At 48.0% G+C, this 25,073-nt stretch overlaps 1 protein-coding gene across 6 annotated transcripts in view; it reads left to right on the top strand.

Moving 5' to 3' along the window:
* Nucleotides 1-8,847: 8,847 nt before the first annotated feature.
* The window catches only part of ZDHHC9 (zDHHC palmitoyltransferase 9), a 39,151-nt gene continuing 22,925 nt past the window's right edge, over nucleotides 8,848-25,073 (top strand). For 2 of the 6 annotated variants that reach the window (XM_073360630.1, XM_073360634.2), the window contains exons 1-2: nucleotides 8,848-8,963; nucleotides 11,936-12,201. In XM_073360630.1, the coding sequence (XP_073216731.1) occupies nucleotides 12,035-12,201 (167 nt within the window). In that variant the 5' untranslated portion in view covers nucleotides 8,848-8,963; nucleotides 11,936-12,034. Of the gene's footprint in view, nucleotides 8,964-9,834; nucleotides 9,984-10,035; nucleotides 11,223-11,935; nucleotides 12,202-12,433; nucleotides 12,533-25,073 lie in introns of those variants that run through there. The other 4 variants (XM_073360632.1, XM_073360631.1, XM_078854225.1 and 1 more) reach the window with 4 other exon arrangements.

Below are 25,073 nucleotides of genomic sequence, written 5' to 3'. Positions count from 1 at the left end.
AATTGGCTGCCTCCTGCACAGCCTCCCTAGAGCTCTATTAACCCCTTATGGGCCAGTGTGGGGCAAACACCCCATGAAATTTAGATACTAAAGGATTGGCTGGCAGCATGGTATTTTGGGTAAGATCCAAACTAGTATTGATCTGGTAATGTGGCTGGCCCTTTGGGGATCAGAAGAAGATTTTGTACAGTGAGCAGAGTTTTTAAATAACTTCTCACTTTACTGGACCTATTTGCTGATTGCATTCCAGTCTCTGGCTCCCAATAAAGGGGGCTGTGTGCTTTATTTTTTTCAGCTTCTTGATTACCAGTGTGGGGGATCAGAAGCACAGTTTGTGACTGTTTGGTGAATCTAACTACAGAGTTAACTACCCATTTGGGGAGAATCTGCTCTCCTTTTTGCAGCCTGTCCTGACCTTAGCATTTTCAGTGTGGGCTACCCTAGGCACCGGGGGTCAAAGGTTGTATTGTCAGTCATTAGCTGGACAGGTTGACCTCGGATGGAGAAAGTGTGGATCTAAACCTTTCATATGTTGAAGGATTCTAATCTGTCTGAGAGCTGAATAATTCTGACCTTTCAAAGGGCAAGTCGTCCACCATGTGAAACCAGATCCCTGAAGCCACAAGGCCCTTCTCACCACTGCTGTAGCCACTGATCTTGAAGAGGTGTCTGCCACATTTAGAGCAGCTTGTAGGCTGGTCTTGGTGACCATCTATCTTTCAGCCACCGGTGAACAGAACTCTTCCCTCACTGGAGGCAGTGGTGAGCTGGAGCTGATTTGCACCGGTTTGTTGGAACCGGTTGTTAAATTTAGAAGCCCTTTTAGAACCAGTTGTCCCTTGCAGCCGGTTCTAAAAGGGCTTCTAAATTTAACAACCGGCCAAAAGTGGTGCCTTAGGTGCCAACTCCGTGGGTGCTCCGGGGCTGGAGCACCCCCGGGGAAAATTTGGTGGGTGCAGAGCACCCAGTGGCTGCTCCCCGCCTGGCCCCAGCTCACCTCACTTCTGCTCCGCCTCCACCCCGAACGTGCCACCCCGCTCTGCTTCTCCGCCCCCCCGCCCCCGCCTTCCCACAAATCAGCTATTTGCGCGGGAAGCTGGTGGGGGCTGAGAAGCAAGGTGGTGGCTTCGCACTAAGGCCCAGGGAGGCGGAGGCGGAGCGGAGGTGAACTGGGGCGGGCAGGGGGGTGCGAGGAGGGCCGCCCGTGCCGCAGCAGGTAACCCAGGGGGTGCGCAGGGGAACCACTCCCCACCCCAGCTCGCCTCTGCCTCCCTGGGCCTGAGCGTGAAGCCGCCGCCTGCTTCTCAGCCCTCCCCGGAGGCGGTGCGGAGGTGAGCTGGGGCTGGGTGCACGGCGGGGAGCTGCTGGTGGGTGCTCTGTACCCACCAAATTTTCCCCGTGGGGGGTCCAATCGGTGCCTTAGGCGCCACTTTTGATGTGATCAGTGGGGGGAGTGGCCGCTCCCCCTGCTCCCCCCCAGCTATGCTCCCCCACCCCTAGGAGCCAGAGGGACCTGCCGGATGCTTCCTGGGAGCCGTCCCAGGTAAGCACCTCTGGGACTCCCTACCTCGCCCCCCGGCAGGTGCCTTTGGCTCTTAGGGGTGGGGTGGGCACCCACTACGGTGGCCCACGAGACCCTCCTGCCCAGTTCTGGGGGCAGTCAGCAGAGGGGGGTGGACAGGGCAGGGGTTCCGGGAGGGAGGGCATCAAGGAACGCGGGGGGTTGGATGGGGCAGGAGTCCCCGGGGGAAGGGGTGGGCCACTACCCCCTCGTGGGGTGAGGAGGGAATCGGTTGTTAAGGTTTATGGCAGCTCATCACGGACTGGAGGCACCTTATCAGCAAACACTGATTTTTTTCAGAGCTCTCAAAATCATACCTGGCCAAGGGAGCCTGACAACTTGCAATTTTAGCATGACAAATTTAAGTGATGAGCATGATTTATGGCCAAATAAATCCAACATTTGAGGCTTCTCTTTCATTGGTATGGTCTTATTGTATTGCTGCAACTTTTCATTAGCAGCTGTCACTACTAGCAAGAGTGATATAGGATGTGTGTAAATTAGATGCCTGGGGTGCGTTCCTGGACTCTTCCCCAGAAATCTGCAAAGAGTCTGAGACCTTCTTAAGTATTCTTGAGACCACTTAAAGTCATCAAGCCGAGGTTGTGACATTCCCCTCTGGTGTTATCTGGACCCGTGGTCTGCTAGGCCTTTCCAATCCTTGACTCTGGGAGCCAGCCTTACCCTGCTCTGTTGTGAGAGCCCCCACTCCTGGGCTGTTCACGCACAACCTCTGGCATGTAAGCTGCTCCCAGCTACCTGCAAGCGAATGACACTAGCCAATATCTCCGGGCCCAGAAACAACCCTAGGAACCTCCGTCTTGCAGTGTCCGGTTGTGCCCGCTGGACCCTGCAAGCTTCTATAAGTTCATCAATTTAACAAAGAAATTGATCTGTACCAGGGTTGTTCTCCCAAGGGGACCCTCTGACACACTGCAAACCAAACGCACTGCTTCAGGTAGAATAAACAAACAGATTCATTAACTATAAAGGTAGATATAAGTGATTATAAGTCAAAGCACAAGAAGTCAGATTTGGTCAAATGAAATAAAAGCAAAACGCATTCTAAGATGATCTTAACACTTTCAATGTCCTTAAAAACTTAGATGCTTCTCACCAGAGGCTGGCTGGTTACTTTTCAGTCAGGGTCTCCCCTTTGATCAGCGTTTCAGTCGCTTGGTGGTGGTGATGTCTGTAGATGTAGGTGCAAGAGAGAGAGCATGGCAAAATGTCTCTCCCTTTTATCATGTCCTCTCTTTCCTCTTGGCTTTGCCCCCTGCTTCAGAATCAGGTGAGCATTACCTCATCACAGTCCCAAACTGCCCAAAGGAAGGGGGTTACTCCCTCGAGGGTCTAACAGATTCTTTTGCTGCTGCCTAAGCCAGTGTCCATTGTTCCTGTGAGGCTGAGCTGGGTTTGTCCCATCCATGCCCTGATGAGGTGTGAACTGCCTCTGTTTTTGGAGAGTTTTTGCATGGGCTTGCTTTAAGCCATGAGGATACATTTTCAGCCTCATAACTATATACATGAAATTATAACCTTACCGTAACAATTACTATAACATCACTATAACAACCATGTTCAGTGCATCATGAGCCTTCCGAAGACACCCAACATGACAAACTTTGCACTGGATACCACACAATCTTGACAAGCTGTCAAGAACAGTATCCCTGATGAGGCAACAGCACACCTGGTGGCTGAGCTTTGTGACTTTGTCCACACCCACAACCGTTTCAGATTTGGGGACAATTTATACCTTCAAGTCAGTGGCACTTCTGTGAGTACCCACATGGCCCCACAGTATGCCAACATTTTTATGACTAACTTAGAACAACGCTTCCTCAGCTCTCGTCCCCTAGCACCCCTCCTCTACTTGCACTACATTGATGACATCTTCATTATATGGACCCACGGGAAGGAGGCCCTTGAAGAATTCCACCTGGATTTCAACAATTTCCACCCCACCATCAACCTCAGCCTGGACCAGTCCACACAAGAGATCCACTTTCTGGACACGACAGTGCAAATAAGTGATGGTCACATAAACACCACCCTATACCAGAAGTCTACTGACTTCTATACTTACCTACATGCCTCCAGCTTCCATCCAGGACACTTCACATGATCCATTGTCTACAGCCAAGCCCTGAGATACAACTGCATTTGCTCCAATCCCTCAGACAGAGATAAACACCTACAGGATCTTTATCAAGCATTCTTAAAACAACAATAGGCACCTGGGGAAGTGAGGAAACAGATTGAGAGAGTGAGATGGGTACCCAGAAGTCACCTACTACAGGACAGGCCCAACAAGGAAAATAACAGAACACCACTGGCCATCACGTACAGCCCCCAGCTAAAACCTCTCCAGCACATCATCAATGATCTACAACCTATCTTGGAAAACGATCCCTCACTCTCACAGTCCTTGGGAGGCAGGCCAGTCCTCGCTTACAGACACCCCCAAACCTGAAGCAAATATTCACCAGCAACTACACACCACACCACAGAAACACTAACTCAGAAACCAATCCCTCGAGGTAACAAACCTCGTTGCCTACTCTGTCCCCATATCTACTCTAGCAACACCATCATAGGACCCAACCACAACAGCCACACCATCAGGGACTCATTCACCTGCACATCTACTAATGTGATATATGCCATCATATGCCAGCAATTGTTATGCAAACAAAGCCACACAGGATCGTTTCAGGGCACAAGACAAGATGTCACATTTATTATAACACAATTTAATTTATGGCCAATAACTAATATCTAATACCAATGTATATACACACACATCCAATGTTCTGCAGCAGCTAGATAGTTACCAGTCCTGAATGTAGCTTGAGTTCGTGGCTTGGGTTCGTAGCTTGTTGCAGCTAACTGTCCAAGAAAGCCAGGCACAAGGAAGAGCTGGGTCTCTGTTGGGCATGCACCAATGCCCTTCCATGTTGGCAGCAGAATGTTACCCTCCAAAGTCTTCCATCTCATCCATCCTTTTCGTAGGCTTTAGTTTGAATCCAGAGTCTATAGGTCTTGCTTTGTCACGCTGCCTCTGCGTTCAGTGTGATTGATCACCTATCAATTGCAGACATAACTTTCAGCCTAGGACCCGGCTTTGATGTTTCTTCAATTGTACTTTTGTCCTTTTCTTTTGAGGGTGGACTCCTCTTACTTTGTCAGGGCTGTTGTCTGCATCTTCAGCTGTTGGTGTTTACACTTTATTTCATCAGGACAGGCTGGGGCTGGAGGTTGATTCCATCATCTATAATACCTCATTCACACATCTAAACTATACTAATAAGATTACATCAGGGTTTTGCAAAATGAAGGCTGCAGCAGGGTTTACAAAATGGAATGAGCATTTTAAAATGGAGTTTGAGTTACAATATGGACAAGTATAAGGAATGGCAAACAGTGAGCAGAAGTTACAATGTGTAACAAACAGTGTAAGTTTCAGCGATTTAAGCAGCAATTGGATTGAAAGTGACAGAAAAGGACAAGGAACAGGAAGTCATTCCAGGATCACTTTGCTTCTGAGGCTAATGGGGAAGTACACAAGAGATAAGTGCCAATGCACCGATCTGTCCATGTGGCTGAGCTGCTCCCAGCCTAACTCTCCCTGTTCCAGGGGTGCCCCTTGATAACAGTCCTTCCAGGGAATCCTAGCCCTCCAACAGCAGTTCCACTGATCACAATACATCATTGACAGCATAGCCAACAGTGAAGCTGGCATAGAGGTAATCCCTGGCAGGAACCTCGCATCCGATGAAGTGAGCTGTAGCTCACTAAAGCTCATGCTCAAATAAATTGGTTAGTCTCTAAGGTGCCACAAGTACTCCTTTTCTTTTTGCGAATACAGACTAACACAGCTGTTACTCTGAAACCCCCTCAGGTTCACTCTCAGTGGGACAAGTCTCCTTGACTTCAATACCTCCTGGGAACAACCTCAGAGCCTTTAGCCCCCGTTTCACGCTGTCATGCTGGGAGCTCCCTGCAGTGAGTCCATCTGAATAGGATACCTGGGAAAGCCTTGCACACCCCCAAAGGGGAGCAATGCACCCCCCCTTCCTCAGTCAGCAGCAACTCTCAGCCAGCATTGTAAAAACAAAAGGGTTTATGAGTTGTTTGGAACACAGTGTAGAAAATTCTTTGTTAGCACAGAAAGCAGGAAGTTACAGCAAAGTTAATTTGGGTTAGTCCTGAGCCCAGCCGCTCTCTCTCCTGACCTAGTCCGGAAGCTCTGTACAGCAGCCCATGGCCCACCTGTTGCCTCTTGCCTCGCAAATTGCCCTAACCCTAAATATTGATGCTAATTCTAATCCTCACTATACCCTTGATGCTAACTCTAAACTGTAGCCTAACTCTCATCCTGTCATTACACCTTGCCCTAGGCTTAAATCTAACCCTAAATTTAATCTAACTCTATCCCATAACTCTAACCCTGACAGTAACCCCATCACTCCCCTTCACCATACTCCTTAACCTGACTCTAATTTCCTAAACTAGCTCTCAACCATATCCCCTACCAGCTATTGCTAACCCTACCCCAAAGCTTACCATTCCCCCCACCCTGAAGCTAACCTCAGTGCTAAACCTTCCCCTAGCCTGAAGGTAGGGACATTGTGGGTACAGACTGAATTTATGACAATGTCAGAGGGAACAAATACTTCTCCTCACATTTGAAAAATCTGCCAAAGAGGATCCTTGCAGATCAGAAAGGCAAATGAATCCCACGCTTGAGGAGCTGCCACAGAGAATGCTCTGCTGCCCACCCCATAACATCTAGCTGGGGCACAGACGTCAAGAGCACTGCAGCTGGGGAGCAGTGGGGACAAAAACCTTAATTGGCTTCAGGACTGAGCGTGATAAGTTTATGGAGGGATTGGTATGACTAGACTGCCTACAATGGTGTGTAGCCGATCTGCAACAGCTAGCGGCAAAGATCTCCAACAGCTGCTGATGGGATACTAGATGGAGAGGGCTCTGAGTTACTACAGATAATTCTTTCCCAGGAGGCTGACTGCAGGGTCTTGCCCACATGCCTAACTGATTGCTATATTTGGGGTCATGAAGGAATTTTCTCCCAGGTCAGATTGGCAGAGACCCTGGGGTTTGTGTCTTCCTCTGCAACATGGGCAGGGATCACTTGCTGGTTTGAACTAGAGTAAATGGTGGATTCTCTGTAACTTGAAGTCTTTAAATCATGATTTGAGGACTTCAGAGTAACTCAGCCAGGGGTTAGGGGTTTATTATGAGAGTGGCTGGGTGACGTTCTGTGCAGGAGGTCAGACTCCATGATCATGATGGTTCCTTCTGGCCTTAAAGTCTATAAGCTGAGTGGAATTAATGCACAGAGAGTGAGGCAGTCTCCGAGGTAGCCAGGTCCCAAAAAGCCATTTTGGGCTTTCTAGATAATTATCAGCTCCTGGAACTACACCTGGAACTAGATGGGAAGCCAGAGGAAAGAGCCCAGGAGTTGTGCACTCATGGCCACCACACTCATTTTAACCCTACGTGGACATTTGGCACTAGTTGCAGCTTCTGAATTTTCTCCCAAGGAAGCTGTAAGCAGAATAAACTGCAATATTTCATCTTGCAGAGAACAAAGGTTACTTCATTTCCTGAAAAATCTGGACCAGTGACCTATACCAAGTGGTGAGCAGTTGAGTGAGCACAGCTCAGAGTGAGGTTTTATTTCCGTCTGCTCTGTGGATAAGCTAGCTCAGATCTATTAAATTCTCTGTGGCACTGGGGACAATTCTGAAGCAGAAAGGGGAAAATGGGCTTTCTTTTTTTGTTTGTGTCACTCAGGCTTACTGATGGATGTCCTGAATGTGCTGGGGGAGGACTGCTTGGCAGCAACCTTTTTGTAACGGTCACCAAGCTTCAGGCCCTATGGCTGAGTTTTCACAGGTGCCAGGGTATGACTTCAGCTGGGTAGTAGAATCCTTGCCCCCATGCCAGTCTTATACAGGAGGGTGGTCTTGGTGTTTGATCCTTTCCACATTGGGCAGGGATCCCATATCTTAGCCTTTCCAATCTCACTGTGTGCTGAAGACAGGGAGATGGGAGAAAGGAGCCCACTGGCTCCACCAGAAGATTCATAGGGTAAGACAGAGCTGGAATCAGGGGGTTTGATGAAGGGCAGGGTGGCAGCAACACCTAAAGGAAGGGAGGTGGGAAAGGGGGCAGTACATCAGGCAGGGGCACATGGGAGAATGGGGACATCAGCCATCCCAGGGGAGCTGGGTTGTGTAGGAGCCTCAGTGGCCAGGCCCTGAGCACTCCGGTGAAGGGACAGAATGGCAACATCTCCACCCCTCACACATGGGGATGGGGAAAGCGGGAGGAACCAGAAAAGGCTGGGAGCTCAGCCTGCTACAACTGCTGGGGGAATGGACTGTCCATCAGCCTGGGCAGCAGCTCTGATTGGCTGTCTGTTTTCATAAGGCAGGGCAATGGGGAAAGGTAGCCTATCAGACAGGGGTTCCCTGCAGGCCCCAGAGTTGATGGCTCTGAACTGCATGGGGCCTGAGGCATGGCATGGTGCTCAGCCCAGAGCTTTGGGGGCCTGCTAGGTAACTTGGGCCCAGGCTTTTGGGCACCTTGAAGATGCAGACCAAAATCTCTGCCCCCAGGCCTGCCCCCGTCCTTAGACCCCATGCCCCACCCCCAGACTCCTGCCCCCCATCCACTTGCCCCTATACCCAGGCCTAGGGTGACCAGACAGCAAGTATGAAAAATCGGGATGGGCATGGGGGATAATAGGTGCCTATATAAGACAAAGCCTCAAGTATTGGGACTGTCCCTCTAAAATCAGGACATATGGTTACCCTACCAGGCCTGTACTGCCAGGCCCTATGCTGCACTGCCCAGTCCTGTGCCACCCCCCCATCCCCTAGGCTGTGCCTCCCTGACCCTGTGCCCCCTAGCCCCGTGCCCCCCATCCCTGAACCCCTGGGCCCGTGGCCCCATCCCTGTGCTGTACCACTTGGGGTGCAGGCCCTGGGCCCGTGCCCCCGATTTCCTAGTCCCTAGGTCGCACCCCCGGACCCGTGTCCTGGGCTCCCCCATCCCTTAGGCCGCGTACACAGGCTCCCTAGTCCCTGGGCCGCACCCCCGTCTCTAGGCATTTCTCTCTCTAGGACCCAGTAATGTAGGAGCGGGTCGGAGGTGAGAGTGACACACGTCTCAGCCAATAGGAATGCGTTCCAGTGGTTGGGGGCGGAGCGACATGTCGAGTCGGGCCAATGGTAGCCGCTGTCGTGCCACACCTCACCGAGGTGGCCTCTCCCGAGTCCGGACGCCGGAGGGAGTGAGCGGCCCGGCTCGGCTCGGCCTGGCCTGGCCTGGCTCGGCTCGCGGAGCCGGTAGCGTGACCGGCCGCCAGGTGAGGGGACCCTGGGGCCGAGCGGGCCGGAAGGACGGCAGCGGGGTGGGGCGGCTCCTGGTGCCTGGGGAGGTGTCACGGCTCGCGGGGAGCGGAGTAGGGGGAGGCGGGGGGCGTCGTGGCTCGGGGGAGGAGCGGAGTCGCGGGGGGGGTCACAGCTCTGGGGGGAGGGGAGAGGCGTGGGGCGGGTCACGGCTCGCGGGGGAGAAGTTGGGGGGTCAAGTCTCGGGAGGAAGCAGAGTCGGGGGATCACGGCTCTGGGGGGAGGGGAGAGGCGTGGGAGGGGTCTTGGGTCGGGCGGAGGGGAAAGCTGTGGGGGGGTCACGGCTCGGGGGGAAGCGGTGTGTGGGGGGGTCACGGCTCGGGGGGAAGCGGTGTGTGGGGGGGTCACGGCTCGGGGGAGAGGTGGGGGAGGGGAAAGGTGTGGGGGGGTCACGGCTCGGGGGGAAGCAGAGTCGGGGGATCACGGCTCGGGGGAGGAGGGAAGAGGCGTGGGGGGGGTCTTGGGTCGGCGGGGAGGGGAAAGATGTGAGGGGGTCACGGCTCGGGGAGAAACAGAGTCGGGGATCACGGCTCTGGGGGGAGGGGAGAGGCGTGGGAGGGTCTTGGCTCGGGGGGGGAGAGGCGTGGGGTGGGGGTGGGGTCATAGCCAAGTGTACCCAGTTGGGTGTGGCTGGGTCTGGGAATTCCGATTTGGCTCCTTAGACGGAGCAGCCTGGCCCGGGGTGCAGTAGAGCCCCAGTCCCCGGACTCCTTGGCTCAGGGCTTAGAGGCCATTAGTGTGAGGCCTAGAGTTCCCCGTTCCAGTGGAGAAGGTATTTAGCTCCCACCCCCGCTTTCCGCTCCCCACCCATTGTGCTCCTTTTCTCAGGTGAAGGGCTCTGCGAGGGCTGAGGTGTGTGCTGCCACTCTCCCTGCTCTCCTTTGGATCTAGCTTGCCTGCCATGCGGTATCTATAGATGCCTCTGTACTATCCTGTCTGGCTGTGCAGAAGAAAAGTCCAGAGATCCCTGTGGGATGGTGGGTTGTCTCTCCTTGTGAGCTGGGGATAACATTCTTCTCCTCTGTTCATGAGCTCCTATCTCTGTTGTCTCACCCACCAAATCTGTGGTTTTTGTTTTGCTGTTTTTGTTTGTTCCCTTTCTCTGTTTTTCTTTGCTGAAGGGGCTTTGTGCAGATCCTGGATTTGCACACGTCCGAGTCCATGTGTAATGTAGCTACATAATTGTGCTCTATCTTTAGCTTTCATTTAAAAACAAATTCTCCACCCAAGATGAGCGAGTGACATCTGCCTCAGCCCACAGTTATTCTGATGCTATAGGAGAGGTGTGAAGTGTTCCCTTCCCTTATCTGGGTGGGGGATGGACCTGAAACCTAGTGATGGCAGCTTAAATGTAAACATTGTTAACTGTTTCTCTGCCACTTAATGTACTTAGAGAGATTGTCTGCTGCAGTGAAAGATATTTGGGTAGGGAGGAGTCTAGTGCAGAAACTGCTTATTATTGAGATGAGAAACTAGAAGTTGCAACCCCTCAGAGTTACTCCTTTCAGACCTTTCTCACAAGAGGCAGGGAATGAAGGGCTGCATCTCCTCCCACATGCTAGAGGCATCCCCAAACATGTTTTACAAAGCAGTTTTTATTGGTAATATCAAAATAATGCTGCAAACTAAAAACTTGGTGGTGATGTAAAATAGTAATATATTTTTAAGAAACAGGAGGAGGATGCTATACTGATTGTATTTTCATATTGAATTAACTAGAAACCTCAGTTGTACATTTGTATGAATCTGCCCCAGAGTGTCCAGGGTGCAACGCCAGTCTGCCCTGCAAACCAAGGGGCCGTGTTTCTAAGGTGGTTGGATGTGAGGCTCCTCTCCTGCAAACTTCAGGAGGTCTGCAGTGCTGTAGTTGGCAGAGAATTAGAAAAGCAGTAGATGAGGGAAGAATGGATAGACCAAAGAAAATCCCACAGTTCCACCCCTTATGAGTTCACTGTGTAAATCTTTGTGACTAAAGTAGCTTTAGCTATGGGGCGCATGCTTGTCTTTATTCCCTCTATGCACCCTGCATCTTTAGCAGTTGAGGAGGATAGTTGTGATGGGAAGAGAACTTGGGGAGGGTCTTTGCTGCATGAATCTAGGGTTTCTAACACATTATTTAGGTCTAACATGTTGCTTGGGGATACAGGGTCTGAGTCATCTTAGAGGGGCCATAATGGACCCATGTTACCAGGAAACCCCATCCCAGACTGTAAAGTGTAAGTACTGTGGTCTGCTGTCAAGGGTCCAGAAGGTGGGAGTCGGGAGGCCTGGGTTCTAATCCTGCATCTGCAAAAGCCTAACTATATGTGTGACTTTTGTTAAGTAATGTGAGTTCCATGGCTGAAAGAGGGAAGAGAGAGAAGGGATGGTTTGATGTTTAGGGGCATGGGACTTGGACTCAGGAGACCTGGTTTCTATTCCTGGCTCTGTCACAAATTTCCTGGATGGCCATGGGCAAGTCACTTAATTAGTCTGTGACTCAGTCCCCTTTGCAAAATGAGGATAATACATCCCTACCTCCCAGGGATGTTGGATATAACTTCACTAATGTTTGTGTGACACGTGTATTCTAGTGATGGGGCAATATAAGTACCCAGACAAAGTGCAAGATATTAAGATTTCTCTACAAAGATATGCTGTGTGCCATGACCTCATGAGGGTGGATATAAAGGCGGAACTCCAGAGCTACAAAGGCTGTCCTCTCCCCATTAGGCAAGGCTGACAACTCCTGTTAGCTGCAGATATCCTGCATAGAATGACTTAAGCTGTGAGAGCTGGTTGTGTGTGGAGGAGCTGGATTTGAGGTGGTGGGAAGAATGTTGTGCCTCTAATTGTAAATTGGACAGCTCCCTTGATCCATGTGCTGTTGGAGGGCACTGCTGCATAGCATCCAAGCCCATGGTAATGTCCTTGTCTCTGATCTCTTTAGTGGCCGTGGCTGGACTCTTGATGATGCCGTGTTTTTCAATGAGGGTGGAGCAGAAGCTGGACTTCACTTGGTTGCCCTACGCCCTCTGAAGGAGCAGTCATGTCGGTGATGGTGGTGAGGAAGAAGGCGATGCGGAAATGGGAGAAGCTGCCAGGCAGGAACACCTTCTGTTGCGATGGTCGGATCATGATGGCCCGCCAGAAGGGCATCTTCTACCTGACACTCTTCTTAATTCTTGGCACCTGTGCCCTCTTCTTTGCTTTTGAGTGAGTTCGTGGTGGGCTGAGATCACTGCTTTTGGAGGGGTTTATGGGGCTGAACTAATTGCCATAACTTGAGGGTGAGAGAAGGAATTTGCCCCCCATCCTGGGGGCATGTGGGTTGGGATTTGGGTTAAGGAAAGAAGGAATTTCCTGCCAGCCTCAGGTTCTTATTAGGGCTAGCTAGTATATTGGGATCTTTGGTGTAGCTCACCAGATTAAAATCCAGTTTTTGCAGGGAACCTGCTGGGTTCGGCTCAATCCTTTCTGGAAGCTAGAAATCTCTTAGGGAGTCTCAACCTGTGACATGAGACCATTCATTGGAGAGATAGAACCAGTAAGTATGTGAGGTTTTGGGCTCATCAGGGTTGTGTCTTTGGTCGTGCATTACACCATATTACTGTGCTACTCCTCTTATGATTAGTATAGACACAAAAGTTTTGCTGGTTTAAAAATGTCTCTTGGTTAAACCAGTGTAACTTTCAAGTGTAGACATGGCCTTGATTTGTTGTCATTGCATTTCTCCCTCCTCTCCCAAGTTGGGAGTGGACTGGCACTCTGGTCTGGTGTGAAGAAGGTTGCTGGAGGTGCCACCTCTTTGGCCAGTGTGGTGTACTGTGTCACGGTTACTGTGAATGGAGTGAAAGTTAGTTGATCTTATGTGGCCTGCTTCAGGGGAAGGAGACTTAATGAAACAGGGCTCAGTTTGTGAATGGCCTGTGACTGTCTCAAGATTGTTACAACTCTGCCATCTCTTGAAGGCTTATTTACAGCTGCTTTCTGGGGGACCAGCTTTGCTGAGCCTTGCCTCCTTCAGGGCATTTGTGATGCTGGCAGGTATCTGATTGTCCTGAATGATACTCTGGGTAACATGATGGGCTTTCCAGATATCTCTGAGCTGATGGGCCAGTACATGCATTAGAAAGCAGAGGAAGGGGACCTCTCTTGAGACCATTTTCTGCAAACTAAACCAACTGTTGCCACTTCTAAAACCTGCTTGTTTGCTGCAGATGATGTATGGTGTTTGGCAAACAAAATTGCCACTCTGGTAACCCAGGCATTTATGGCTTGCTCATTCACTGGACTTCTAGAAATGTCACCCCAGTTAGGTATCTTCTTGACGTCTTCCTCAAAATTTTATCTGAACCTGGCTTGCTCGTCTAGATAAAGGATATGGCTGAAACCCCATCAGTGTTGAATGGCCTTTCTGGAACATTCTATAGAGAGATTTGCCAGATCTCATGTGTCTTAGCAGTAGCAATGAAGGGACTGTCAGATCATAGACAAGCTTGGACCTGTGAAACTAGGGTGACCAGATGTCCCAATTTTGTAGGGATAGTTCTGATATTCGGAGCTTTGTCTTATATAGGCACCTATTACCCCCCCACCTCTGTTCCGATTTCTCACACTTGGTATCTAGTCACCTTATGTGAAACTGGCTTCTCTGCTTCATTGACACTGTCTGTTTCTGTATAAGGGGTGTAGTGTAAGTATGACATTGGGAATCGGGACTTCTGAGTACTAATATTGGCTCTGTCGCTGACTCAGTCTGTGTCCCTAGGCAACGATACTTACCTCTCTTTATTCATTTCCTCCCCTGTAAAATGGGCTAAGACTTCCTGCCTCGCAAGGTGTTGTGAGGATGAATGAATGTGTATAAAGTGCTGCTGTTGTGTAAGTGCTTATTATGATGGATCCCTACAGAGTCTGGCCAGCAGTGGAAGAGCAAGCCATGTCACTCTGCCTCACACAGTCTGCAGGCAGTCATTATTATTGGTGATGGTGTATTGAGACCGATTGAACCAAGCTTGCGTTTGACTTTTAAATGTGTAAGATGTGTGATTACCTCCCCTCCATGCACTCAGGTGAGCAAAGGCCTCTGGAGGGCTCCCTTCAATCCCTCCCTGTCAAGAGAATCCATGAGACACACCTCTCAAGGGGGGAAAGGAGAGAAATCTCTCTCTATCTAAAGATATAATCTCTCTTGTGTGAGGTTTCAGAGTAGCAGCCATGTTAGTCTGTATTCGCAAAAAGAAAAGGAGTACTTGTGGCACCTTAGAGACTCACCAATTTATTTGAGCATAAGCTTTCATGAGCTACAGCTCACTTCATTGGATGCAAGTGATGAAGTGAGCTGTAGCTCACGAAAGCTTATGCTCAAATAAATTGGTGAGTCTCTAAGGTGCCACTAGTACTCCTTTTCTCTTGTGTGAGAGGCTCAGGGCAGTCTAGCAGCGTTAACCTTTCCTATGCTCTGGAGAGATGCTGGGGGCATTTTTCTTTTTCTGCAGTAGTTTGGAGTTTCTCTCTTAATGCCATAGCTTCTGAAGGAAATTCCATCTGTTACAACTGATTGTTTTTGAAGAGAGGGGATGAATGTCATGGGCGGAAGTGGCTTTTCTAGTATCTCCTGACCAGACCCACTCTAATGAGGGGTGTGTATGTTTTGAATGTTTGTTTCATTCAGCTGAAGCATTTGTTTGGTCACATCTTAGCTGGGAGGTAAACAAATCTTTGGAATCCCTGGAATGGGGAAATGTCAGATGCAGTTTTTGAGCCAGCAGTGCCTTGTGAACTTTGTCCTGCACAGGCTGTCCCTGGGCAGAACCTGAACCCGTCAGCTTGGCTCTGATTAATGCCTCTGACTTCTGGGTTAATGTTTTCAGCACTTCCCTGTTTTAGGGTCTTTGTTTTCCTCCTGACCCCCAGTTTGGGATTGGTTAAATCCCAAATGCTGCTGTCTCTCTGGTCAGATGACTTGGGGACACATCACCCCCGTTTGCAAAAAATTTTTTGCATTCTTCCACTCTGAGGACCTGAGTGTTCTCTCTGGAATGACATAGGAGACTGGCATTTGGGCTACCCAAAGTGTCCTTTTGAAATTGTGCTGAAGCAATGTAAGTGTTCACTGTAACTCCTCAGGCAATGACCTGATTGTCATTGCAGACAGCTTTGTGAAAATCTCCATTCACCATGTAGGGACGGCGAAAAAAGCAATGTTAGGCTGAAAGGGATAGACTGAGATCCTGAAAACAGTATTGGAGGCCATCCCTTTGAGCGATATGTCATTGTGATATATTCAGAAATTGGGGTCCAGAGAAGGGTGGCATGGGAATCCTTCTGAACAAAGAGCGGTTTAATAAAGAAGATAGAGAAATAAAAGGGGAAATGAGATGTATACAAACTCATGAATAGGATAGAGAAGGTAAATTGTGCACTTTTATTTATCCTTTTTCATAATATAGAAATAAAAGGACATCCCACATAATTGATAGGCAGTAATTTAAAAACTGTTAAGGATGTAGATTTTTACACAATACATTGTTAACCTGTGGAACTCATTGAGGCCAAGCATTTAGTCAAATTCTTCTGTTAATTTTGCTGTCCTATAGATTGAGAATATTCAGAGTTACATTAGGTGAAAATGTGTAAGGAATGCAAACTCTCCTGCTGCAGAGGCTGGTCTTGATGATTGTCATGTATTTCTTGTACACGGTAGGTTGCAACGCTGCTACTAGGAGGTCAGGCTTCTGTACCAGCTATGGACTGGCCACAGAGCTTCCTTCCCAGAGAGAGATACGAAGGGCATTCACTATAAGGTCCTTTAATGTTCTGCTAGGTATGGCTGAGGCTAGCTTAATAAGGTGTTACACACAGGACCACCTTCTGTCTGAATAATATAATAAGTCTTAACATTCCATCACATCTCCCCTATTAAGTTCTACATTCCTACCATTTACAAAATTTTCACTATTACACTATCTTTGAAGTTCAGTAAGGATTAGTTTAAGTGTCTCTAAATTGTACTGGTTTTCTAATTACATTACCTGAATGCATAATAACTTCGTCATTGGACTATCCATTAGTTGGAACAGCTGGCAGTGGTAGGTTTCGAGTCCTTGAGACTTCTTGTTCTGTAGAGTTTGCTCTGTTGATTGTTCTTTCTGAGGGACAGTCTGTAGCCGTTGACGGTTTCTGTTGAACGCTCCATTTTTGGTTTTGGTCTCACATGCTCTGAGTGCTGAATTCTTTTTCTTTACAACCATTGGAGTTGACCATCCTTTCTTTTTTTTTTTTTCTTTTTTTTTTAATTGCATGTGTAGGTTCCTTGAAGCTACCTCTGGAGGATGGCCTTTCTCAGAGGTGGGATACTGGCTTAGATTACTCTCTAGTCTGGCAATTCCTGTGGTTACACAGGGAGGCCAAAGCCTAGGGAAACATTGTCTTCATTAGGGAAAAAAGGAGTTAACTAACTCGAGGTAAAATCAAACTATAAATTGACTTATCTTCACTGGGACTTTTACCTCATTAATTACCGTGTTAGCTAACACAATTAAGAACTATATGTCTGCTGATAGCCCTCCAGGGATGCAGGCAGATAACCAGCCAGAATACAGAGGTCCAGTGCAGTCTGAACTGAAGGACAGCCCAGGTGCAATAACCCTCCAGTATGGCACTCCAGGCTAACCTCAAGGGCTGTGAAGGGTATAGGTAAAGGAGTGAAGTCTTGGATGGAGGTGCCCAAGAAGCTAGGGTAACTTGGGGCCAAACCTGTATGGGCAGATCAAGATTGGGGGCACCTGGACATCAAAAAGGGGCCACCCCACTGGGAAAAGCCTCACCCACAACTTGGGGTATACCTCTTGTCTAGTCCCTAGGGTCTGCTTTTCATGTGCACAACCAGGACAACTACACCGAGATTGCCTCTTTATCAACTGTAGCTATAGTCAAGTCTGGAGGGCAGAAATCCAGATGCAGAAAAGGGCCCCTGCCAACCTATTTGAACCAGTATGGATTGAATGGATTGATGGGAAGGCAGTCATTGGGCTGGTGGACTTGGGGTATAGCCAGATCCTAGTGAAGGACCAATTAGTTGGTTTGGCGACATCCTGAAAGAATGGGGTGGCTGGCTGGCTACCTGATGGAACAGCTCACTTTCACAGACAGAAGCACTTTTGGAACCATCAAAACTGGTGGTGATAGGGGAGGGAGGGGACTTCCAGCCAAATCAGGGAACCTTCAACTCCCCAAGCGTCAGGAGCTTGGGGACTCTCTCCTGCTGGAGGCTGACATTCTGGCCCAAAACACCAGTTTTGTTCAAGAGCAGTGAGCTAATCAGATGCTAAGCTGGGCTGTGATGAATGGAGTTGGTGGTACATCCCCAGTGGCTAAGGCAGTGACTGCACTTTGAGGTCAGGGATGAATGGATTTACAGCCTTGAATGAAATGGGCAGATGGGAGGTAAGAACTCAACTCCTAGCCCCTGGGAGTTAAAGACAAGAAGTCTTACAAGTAGCCCATTCAATTCCCTTTGCAGGACACTTGGGGAGGGGGGGAAAAAACATCAGTTGGGTAGTGGTCCAGGTCTACAAGCTCAGTGTATGCAGAGAGGTCGGACTACTGTTCCTCATGCCAATTAGCCATTCTCACAAAGCACCCCTTGTCGTGCTCCCAATAGTTGAGGACCCTTTTGAGATAATAGGGATGGGCTTCATGGGACCCCTGAAGAAGAATGCTGTGGGGGTATCAGCACATTCTGGTCATCTTCGACTACGTGACCTAGTATCCTAAAGCCACCCCCTTGCACTCTACAAATGCCACTACCATCATGGTGGAACTCATGTAGCTCTTTGTCCAGATAGCAATTCCACAGGAGATCCTGACCAGTCAGGGAACTAACTTCATGTGCAATCTGATGAAAGAGCTGTGAAACCTACTAAAGGTCAAGTCAACAAGGAAATTAATATACAGCCCCCGGACAGATGAGCTGGTAAATAATTTCATCAAATGTTGAAGGAGATGAAGAAATTCATAGCCTCTGGTCATAGTCTCTGGAACCAGCTGCTTCCTCACTTCGCCATACAGGAGGTGCCCCAAGCCTCCACTGATTTCCCCTCCCCAACCCCAATCTTTCAAGCTCCTATACAGCTGGCTGTATAGGAAGAGCAAGGCTGAGGGAAGAGCAAGGACCACAGACAATGAACATAGTACAGTATGTTCACCAGCTAGGAGAAATTTAAGACTTTAGGGAAGTGGTGTGCAACCTGTGGCACGCAGGCTGGAGCCCGCCAGCAGGTTACCCTGATGGCCTGCAGGTTGCCCACCACTGCTTTTGCCCAGCGAAAACCTGCTAAATGCCCAGCAGGCCCAAAAAAGCCTACAACTGAGGGGCCTGATTGTGGTGTTCAAACCAAATGATTGGGTGCTATTATAGCTGCTTAGCTCAGAATCTAAATTACGGGCCTATGGCAATGGTCATTTGAGGTGGACAGGTTGGCCCCAAGGTCCAGCAGCCAAAGAAAAGACAGGAAAAAAACAAAAACCCACAGATACACCACCAGAATCTTTTTAAAAGCCTGGAAAGTCTTCAGGGGGCTTCATAGCCCGTTTATCCTTTGGATCCTGAATTAGGACCCCAGGCACCCTTGACCCAAACAGTTAAACCTGCACAGATGGGAGAGCGACTTCAACCCAGATAAAAAGCTGAGGTACAGCAGCTAGTTGACTCATTCCCCACTGTGTTCTCATCCTTACCAGGACCAGCCAACTTGGCATACAACCATATCGAGATGGCACCATGACAATGTGCCTGGGAGACTCCCTGGATGCACCCCTGTAAAATGTGGGACACAGTTTGGGATGAACCATAGGCTATGCTTACCCTGCGAAGAGTCACACAGTGCATGGAGAAGCCCCACTGTGCTTGTGCCAAAGCCAGAAGGCACAATATGTTTCTGTATCGATTTTTTTGAAAGATCAGTGCAGTATCAAAATTCGGCACACATACAATGCCAAGGATAGATGAGCTGTTGGAAAGTCTGGGAGCTGCCAGATATATAATTGCCTTAGATTTCACAAAAGGATATTAGCAAATACCCTGGACACCAGGATCCTGGAGGGGGGTGGGAGGGACCTTCTTTTTCCATGCCCTTTGGTTTATATCAGTTAAGATCCCTGCCCTTTGACCTTCATGGGGTAGCAATAACTTTCCAGAGGCCGATGGACCACATTCTGCAGCCATACAGACAATACACACTAGGATGATTTTACAGCCAAGACTGGGTTAGCCATGTAAGGCCAGTCTCAGCAGTCCTTTTGTCCCTCACAGATGCAGGTGTGATGGCAAACCCAGCAAAATATAAAGTGGGGAACCGCAACGCCACATATCTAGGCTATACTATTGGAGAAGGCCGAATACAACCACGGGTCAACAAGGTGCAAGCTTTGGCAGCCTGTCCCAGTCCCACAACAAATAAACAAGTATGGTGCTTCTTGGGACTGGCAGGGTATCAGCTGAGGTGTTTGTCACTGTTGTAGCTCCGCTCATGCATGTTGTAAAGGATGGATATTCAAAAAAGGTTCAGTGGTCTGAGGCCTGCGACAAAGTCTTTAAGACACTAAAGAATTGTATGGCTCAGGAACCAGTTCTTTATAATCTAGACTTCTCAAAAAGAGTTTTATACTACAAACACAGGCCTCAGAGGTAGGGCTAAGGGCAGCTCTTTGTCAAGAAGTTGAGGGAGAACACGTATGCTCTACATATGTCAAAAGCTGTACCCTAGAGAGAACCTATTCTGTCATTGAGGAAAAAGGCCTTGGCAGTGAAGTGGGCCATGGATCCCGAGGTATCGTCTGCTGGGGAACCTTTTTCTCTGACTGTAGACCATTTAGGTGGTTGAACACCATGAAAAACACCAGTCCAAGGATAAAGTGTGGGTACTTGTCCCTACAATCCTATAGCTTCCAAATAGTCCACTGGACTGGCAAGGTGAATCGAAATGCTGAATTTTTTTTATGTGATGGAGATCTAAACACCAGCTAGCAGCACCCTGGCCCTATTTCAACCCTCTTCCCCCCTCCCCGCGCACCCCCCTTGTTCTGGACTGGCCCCACCCCACTGCATCTGCAAGTTATGTCAAAAATGGAGGAGTTCAAGAGTGGGGAAGCTCAACTGAGCAGTGAGCAGCTCTGAGTGTAGGTCTAAGCTGTGAGCTAGGGATGTGATTCCTTTGCTTGTGTACACATACATTAATGCTGCTTGAACTAGCCTGAGTATAAAGAGTAGTGTAGCCACGGTAGCACGTGTAGCAGCAGCAAAGGCATGGCTGAGCCATGCTGAGTACTTACCCACCCGTTTCAGGCTGGGCTGTACTCAGCACAGCTGACCTGTGCTTTCCGCTGCTTGTGCTACCATGGCTACACTGCTATTTATACTCTTGCTAAATGTATGTGCTAATGTATATGCATACACGCCCCTATCTCGTAATGTAAATGCAGACTGAGAGCAGGGCAGAGTGCTGGGCCTCCCTGCTTTCAGGGAGAAGCCTGGCAGAGGACAGAGCCTACCCCCTGCCTAAGAGGAGGCCTAAGACCTCTGAGATTAAGGAGGTTGTACCATATTCCTCTGTTGCTGGCACAGCGGGCTTTGAACTAGTGTGCAGCCAATCCATGTCCCCTCTGAAGGAAGAGAAGCCGGCAGCCCAGCTTGAACTGGTTGCATGTTTTTGTTTGTTTTCCTACTCCTCAGTTGCTTTCTGAGCATCCAGAGGGAAGAGGCTAGAGGGCTGAGGCTGCTTCCCTTTTAGGGTGCTACTGGGCACCCCCACTTGAGCAACTATACCACCCCCATCAATACTCCAAGGGGGTACTGTTGAAGGACCAGAACCCTAACAAGGCTAGTTCATGTTGTCTGTCACTCCGGGGGGGAGGTTGGTAATGTGGGTATTGGTGCCCTTCATTACACATATTCCCTTCATTGCTCCCCAGGTGACCTGGCTGAGAGTGTCTATGTCTGCTCTGTGTTAAAAGGAAACGCTGAGTGAACTCTTGCTTGCTGATACTCTGAATCTTGCACTCTCTGCCCTGTGTAATTAGAAGCAACGGTGACTGGGCTGCATGAGAGGATGAGCTCTCCCATTGCTCGCTGTACTGCTTTAAACCTGAGGGGAGAATGGCCCTGACATTACCAAACACTCTCATTCTTCCTGCACCCATCTAACCATACACCCAGAGCAGATACACAGGCCTATCTCCAGTGGGGAGATTTGCTTCAGGCTCAAAGTGCATATAGATAGGATCTTGGCTTGTGGTGAACCAAAATGTGATGAAATGCTTCTCACTTTTGTAGCAGAATCAGGCCACAATAAGTGGAGTTTGCATATGGATCGCTTTAGGTATCATACTTTCAGCTTGTTGGCCCTTCTACTGAGGTTTTGGTTTCATTCTCCATGTGTCATGCATTATTGTGAGGGGGGAGGAACCTATGGGCTTCCTCCTGTGGCCAAAATAATCCCTCTGAATTTCCCCAGTGAAATAATTAGATTGCGTAGCTGAGTGGATAAGGTATATTTCAAAGTGAATTCATATCCTGCTGAGGTGAAGTCTATATAACTTGTTTCCATTCTCCCTTACCCCCATCAATGAGATATAAGTGAAATCATACCAGTATTATAAAGCAACAAACAAAAATCTGGTCTAAAATAAGCTGTTTCCAAAGGTAGCTGTCTTTCTGCACGTCACTTCTCCATGTGCCTGAATGCTTTCATTTGGCATTTTTATGTAGGTGGTGTTTTGGAGCCTTTGAAGGGCATGCTACAAATTCACCTCTGTCCCACATGTCGTAGTTACCTTTTGGCTTCTTCCATCATATCTCCTTTCTGTGGTGGTTTATCTATCAGGTGTTGCTCTGACTGCATTTCCGCTCCGCAAAGTACCAGTAACAGTGATGCTGCAGCAGCACGGGCTTTAATGTGAGCTGCACAAGCCGGCTTGGGACCCATGGCACTTACTTGAGTGGCTAGTCTGTGCTGAAGTCTATGCTGCTACAGCTCCAAACCTACCAGTACCCCGAGCTAGACAGACTAAAGCTAGTTTGGGTATGTCTACCCATGCTGCCAATCACACCTTTATTGCACTTTAGACATACCCATGATTCCTATACTGAAATCATGCAGGGGAATTAGCGATTCTAGAGCTCACGCATCAACAAGGGATGAGAACCATATTCTCAATAGAAACCTTGATATGGCTTCATTACGCAGAAACCAGCCTATCATCTGTGCAAGCTGTCACTTTTTGGGAATCCAAAATAAGATGGTGGCTTGGCTAAATAGAGAAAATATAAATCCAGCAACTAGCCAGTAAACAGGTGTCTAAACAAATTGCAGACCAGCTAAGAATCCCTCCAGTGCTTTCTAAGGGACTCTTAGACAGTAGGGACAGATAGTAACATACAAATACTAAAGGCCTTCTCTACCTTTCCTCTTATTCGGGAAAACAGTTCAAGCAATAAACCACTAGATGGCAACAGTGTAGACTATTTGGAGCTGGTAGCTATGGTAGAAGCACAGGTCACTCTGGCAGACACATCACCTATTGTCATGGGTCAAAAACTATCTGGGAGACAGGAAGTAAAGAGTAGGAATAAATGGTCAGTTTTCATCAGGGCAAAAGGTTAGAAGCGGGGCCTTGAGTTTCCATACTACAGCCTATGTTTAATATATTTACGATCTGGAAAGCAGTGGGTGAGCAATGAGGTAGCAAAATTTGCAGATGACACAAAGTTACTCAGCAAAAAGAACGAGCAGTACTTGTAGCACTTTAGAGACTAACAAATTTATTTGAGCATTATTTGAAACAAGGATATCCACCCTCTTCTATAAACATCCAGTCCCTCTCTGAATCTTACTAAGCTCTTGGCCTCAATGACCTCCTGTAGCAGTGAGTGCTCAGTCTAATCACACAGCATGGGACAAAGTCTTTCCTTTTATCAGTTTTGAGCTTGTCACCTTTCAGTTATTTAACATCCCTTTACTCTTGTGCTATGAGACAGGGAGAGCAAACTTTCAGATATCTCTTCTCATGAGTTTTTCCAGACCCCATCTCATTCTCATCACTCCTCTCTGAACCCCGTCTAGTTCTGCAGTCTCCTTGTTGAGATGGGGTGACCAGCGCTGCTTATAGTAATCCAGATGAGGGTCCGCCATTAATTTATAACCACTCTATAATACTCTGTATTACTTTTCATCCCATCCCTCGTGCCTCCTAACAGCTTGTTTGTTGTTTTGACCACAGCTGCACATTCAGCAGAAGTCTTCACAGTGATGGCCAGATCCCTTTCCCAAGCCGATACAGTTAATTTAGAACCATGTAAGATGTGAGAGTTCAAAACCACCAAGCAGAGTTTTGAACTTGAAAAGGGAGAAGTGCTAGAGATTCCATGAAGTCCTCTAGGAACTTTGCTTCTGATTTTACATGGAAGGCGCTCAGATTCTACAGTGACGCACGGAAGTATAAAACAGACATTCTTCCCTCCCATATGCATTACTTTGCACTTATCAATCATTAATTCACTTGCCATCGTGTTGCTCTTTCCCCTACCTTGGTTAGGTCCCTCTGAAGTTCCTCATAGTCCTCTCTGGACTTGACTAACCTGAGTAACTTTAGAGTGGTAGCTGTGTTAGTCTGTATCAGCAAAAAGAACGAGGAGTACTTGTAGCACTTTAGAGACTAACAAATTTATTTGAGCATAAGCTTTTGTGGGCTAAAACCCACTTCATCGGATGTATGCAGTGGAAAATATAGAAGGAAGATATATAAAATATATACACACACACAGAGAACATGAAAAAATGGGTGTTGCCATACCCACTAGAACGAGAGTGATCAGTTAAGCTGAGCTGCTATCAGCAGGAGAAAAAAAAAACCTTTTGTAGTGATCATCAGGATGGCCCATTTCCAACAGTTGACAAGAAGGTATGAGTAACAGTAGGGGGGAAAAATAAGTATGGGGAAATAGTTTTACTGTGGGTAATGACCCATCCACTCCCAGTCTTTATTCAAGCCTGATGTAATGGTGTCCAGTTTGCAAATTAATTCCAATTCAGCAGCGTCTCGTTGGAGTCTGTTTTTGAAGTTTTTGTTGTTGTTGTATTGTGACTTTTAGGTCTGTAATCGAGTGACCAGGGAGATCAAAGTGTTCTCCGGCTGATTTTTGAATGTTATAATTCTTGACGTCTGATTTGTGTCCATTTATCCTTTTACGTAGAGGCTGTCCAGTTTGGCCTATATACATGCCATGGCACAAAGTCACAATACAACAACAACAAAAACTTCAAAAACAGACTCCAACGAGACGCTGCTGAATTGGAATTAATTTGCAAACTGGACACCATTACATCAAGCTTGAATAAAGACTGGGAGTGGATGGGTCATTACCCACAGTAAAACTATTTCCCCATACTTATTTTTCCCCCCTACTGTTACTCATACCTTCTTGTCAACTGTTGGAAATGGGCCATCCTGATGATCACTACAAAAGGTTTTTTTTTTCTCCTGCTGATAGCAGCTCAGCTTAACTGATCACTCTCGTTCTAGTGGGTATGGCAACACCCATTTTTTCATGTTCTCTGTGTGTGTGTGTATATATTTTATATATCTTCCTTCTATATTTTCCACTGCATACATCCGATGAAGTGGGTTTTAGCCCACAAAAGCTTATGCTCAAATAAATTTGTTAGTCTCTAAAGTGCTACAAGTACTCCTCGTTCTTTTTGCTGATACAGACTAACACAGCTACCACTCTAAAGTTACTCAGGTTAGTCAAGTCCAGAGAGGACTATGAGGAACTTCAGAGGGACCTAACCAAGGTAGGGGAAAGAGCAACACGATGGCAAGTGAATTAATGATTGATAAGTGCAAAGTAATGCATATGGGAGGGAAGAATGTCTGTTTTATACTTCCGTGCGTCACTGTAGAATCTGAGCGCCTTCCATGTAAAATCAGAAGCAAAGTTCCTAGAGGACTTCATGGAATCTCTAGCACTTCTCCCTTTTCAAGTTCAAAACTCTGCTTGGTGGTTTTGAACTCTCACATCTTAC

The sequence above is a fragment of the Lepidochelys kempii genome, chromosome 9, assembly GCF_965140285.1.
Source record: "Lepidochelys kempii isolate rLepKem1 chromosome 9, rLepKem1.hap1, whole genome shotgun sequence".
Classification (NCBI taxonomy): Eukaryota; Metazoa; Chordata; order Testudines; family Cheloniidae; genus Lepidochelys; species Lepidochelys kempii.
This window is presented reverse-complemented; position numbering and strand designations above follow the sequence as displayed.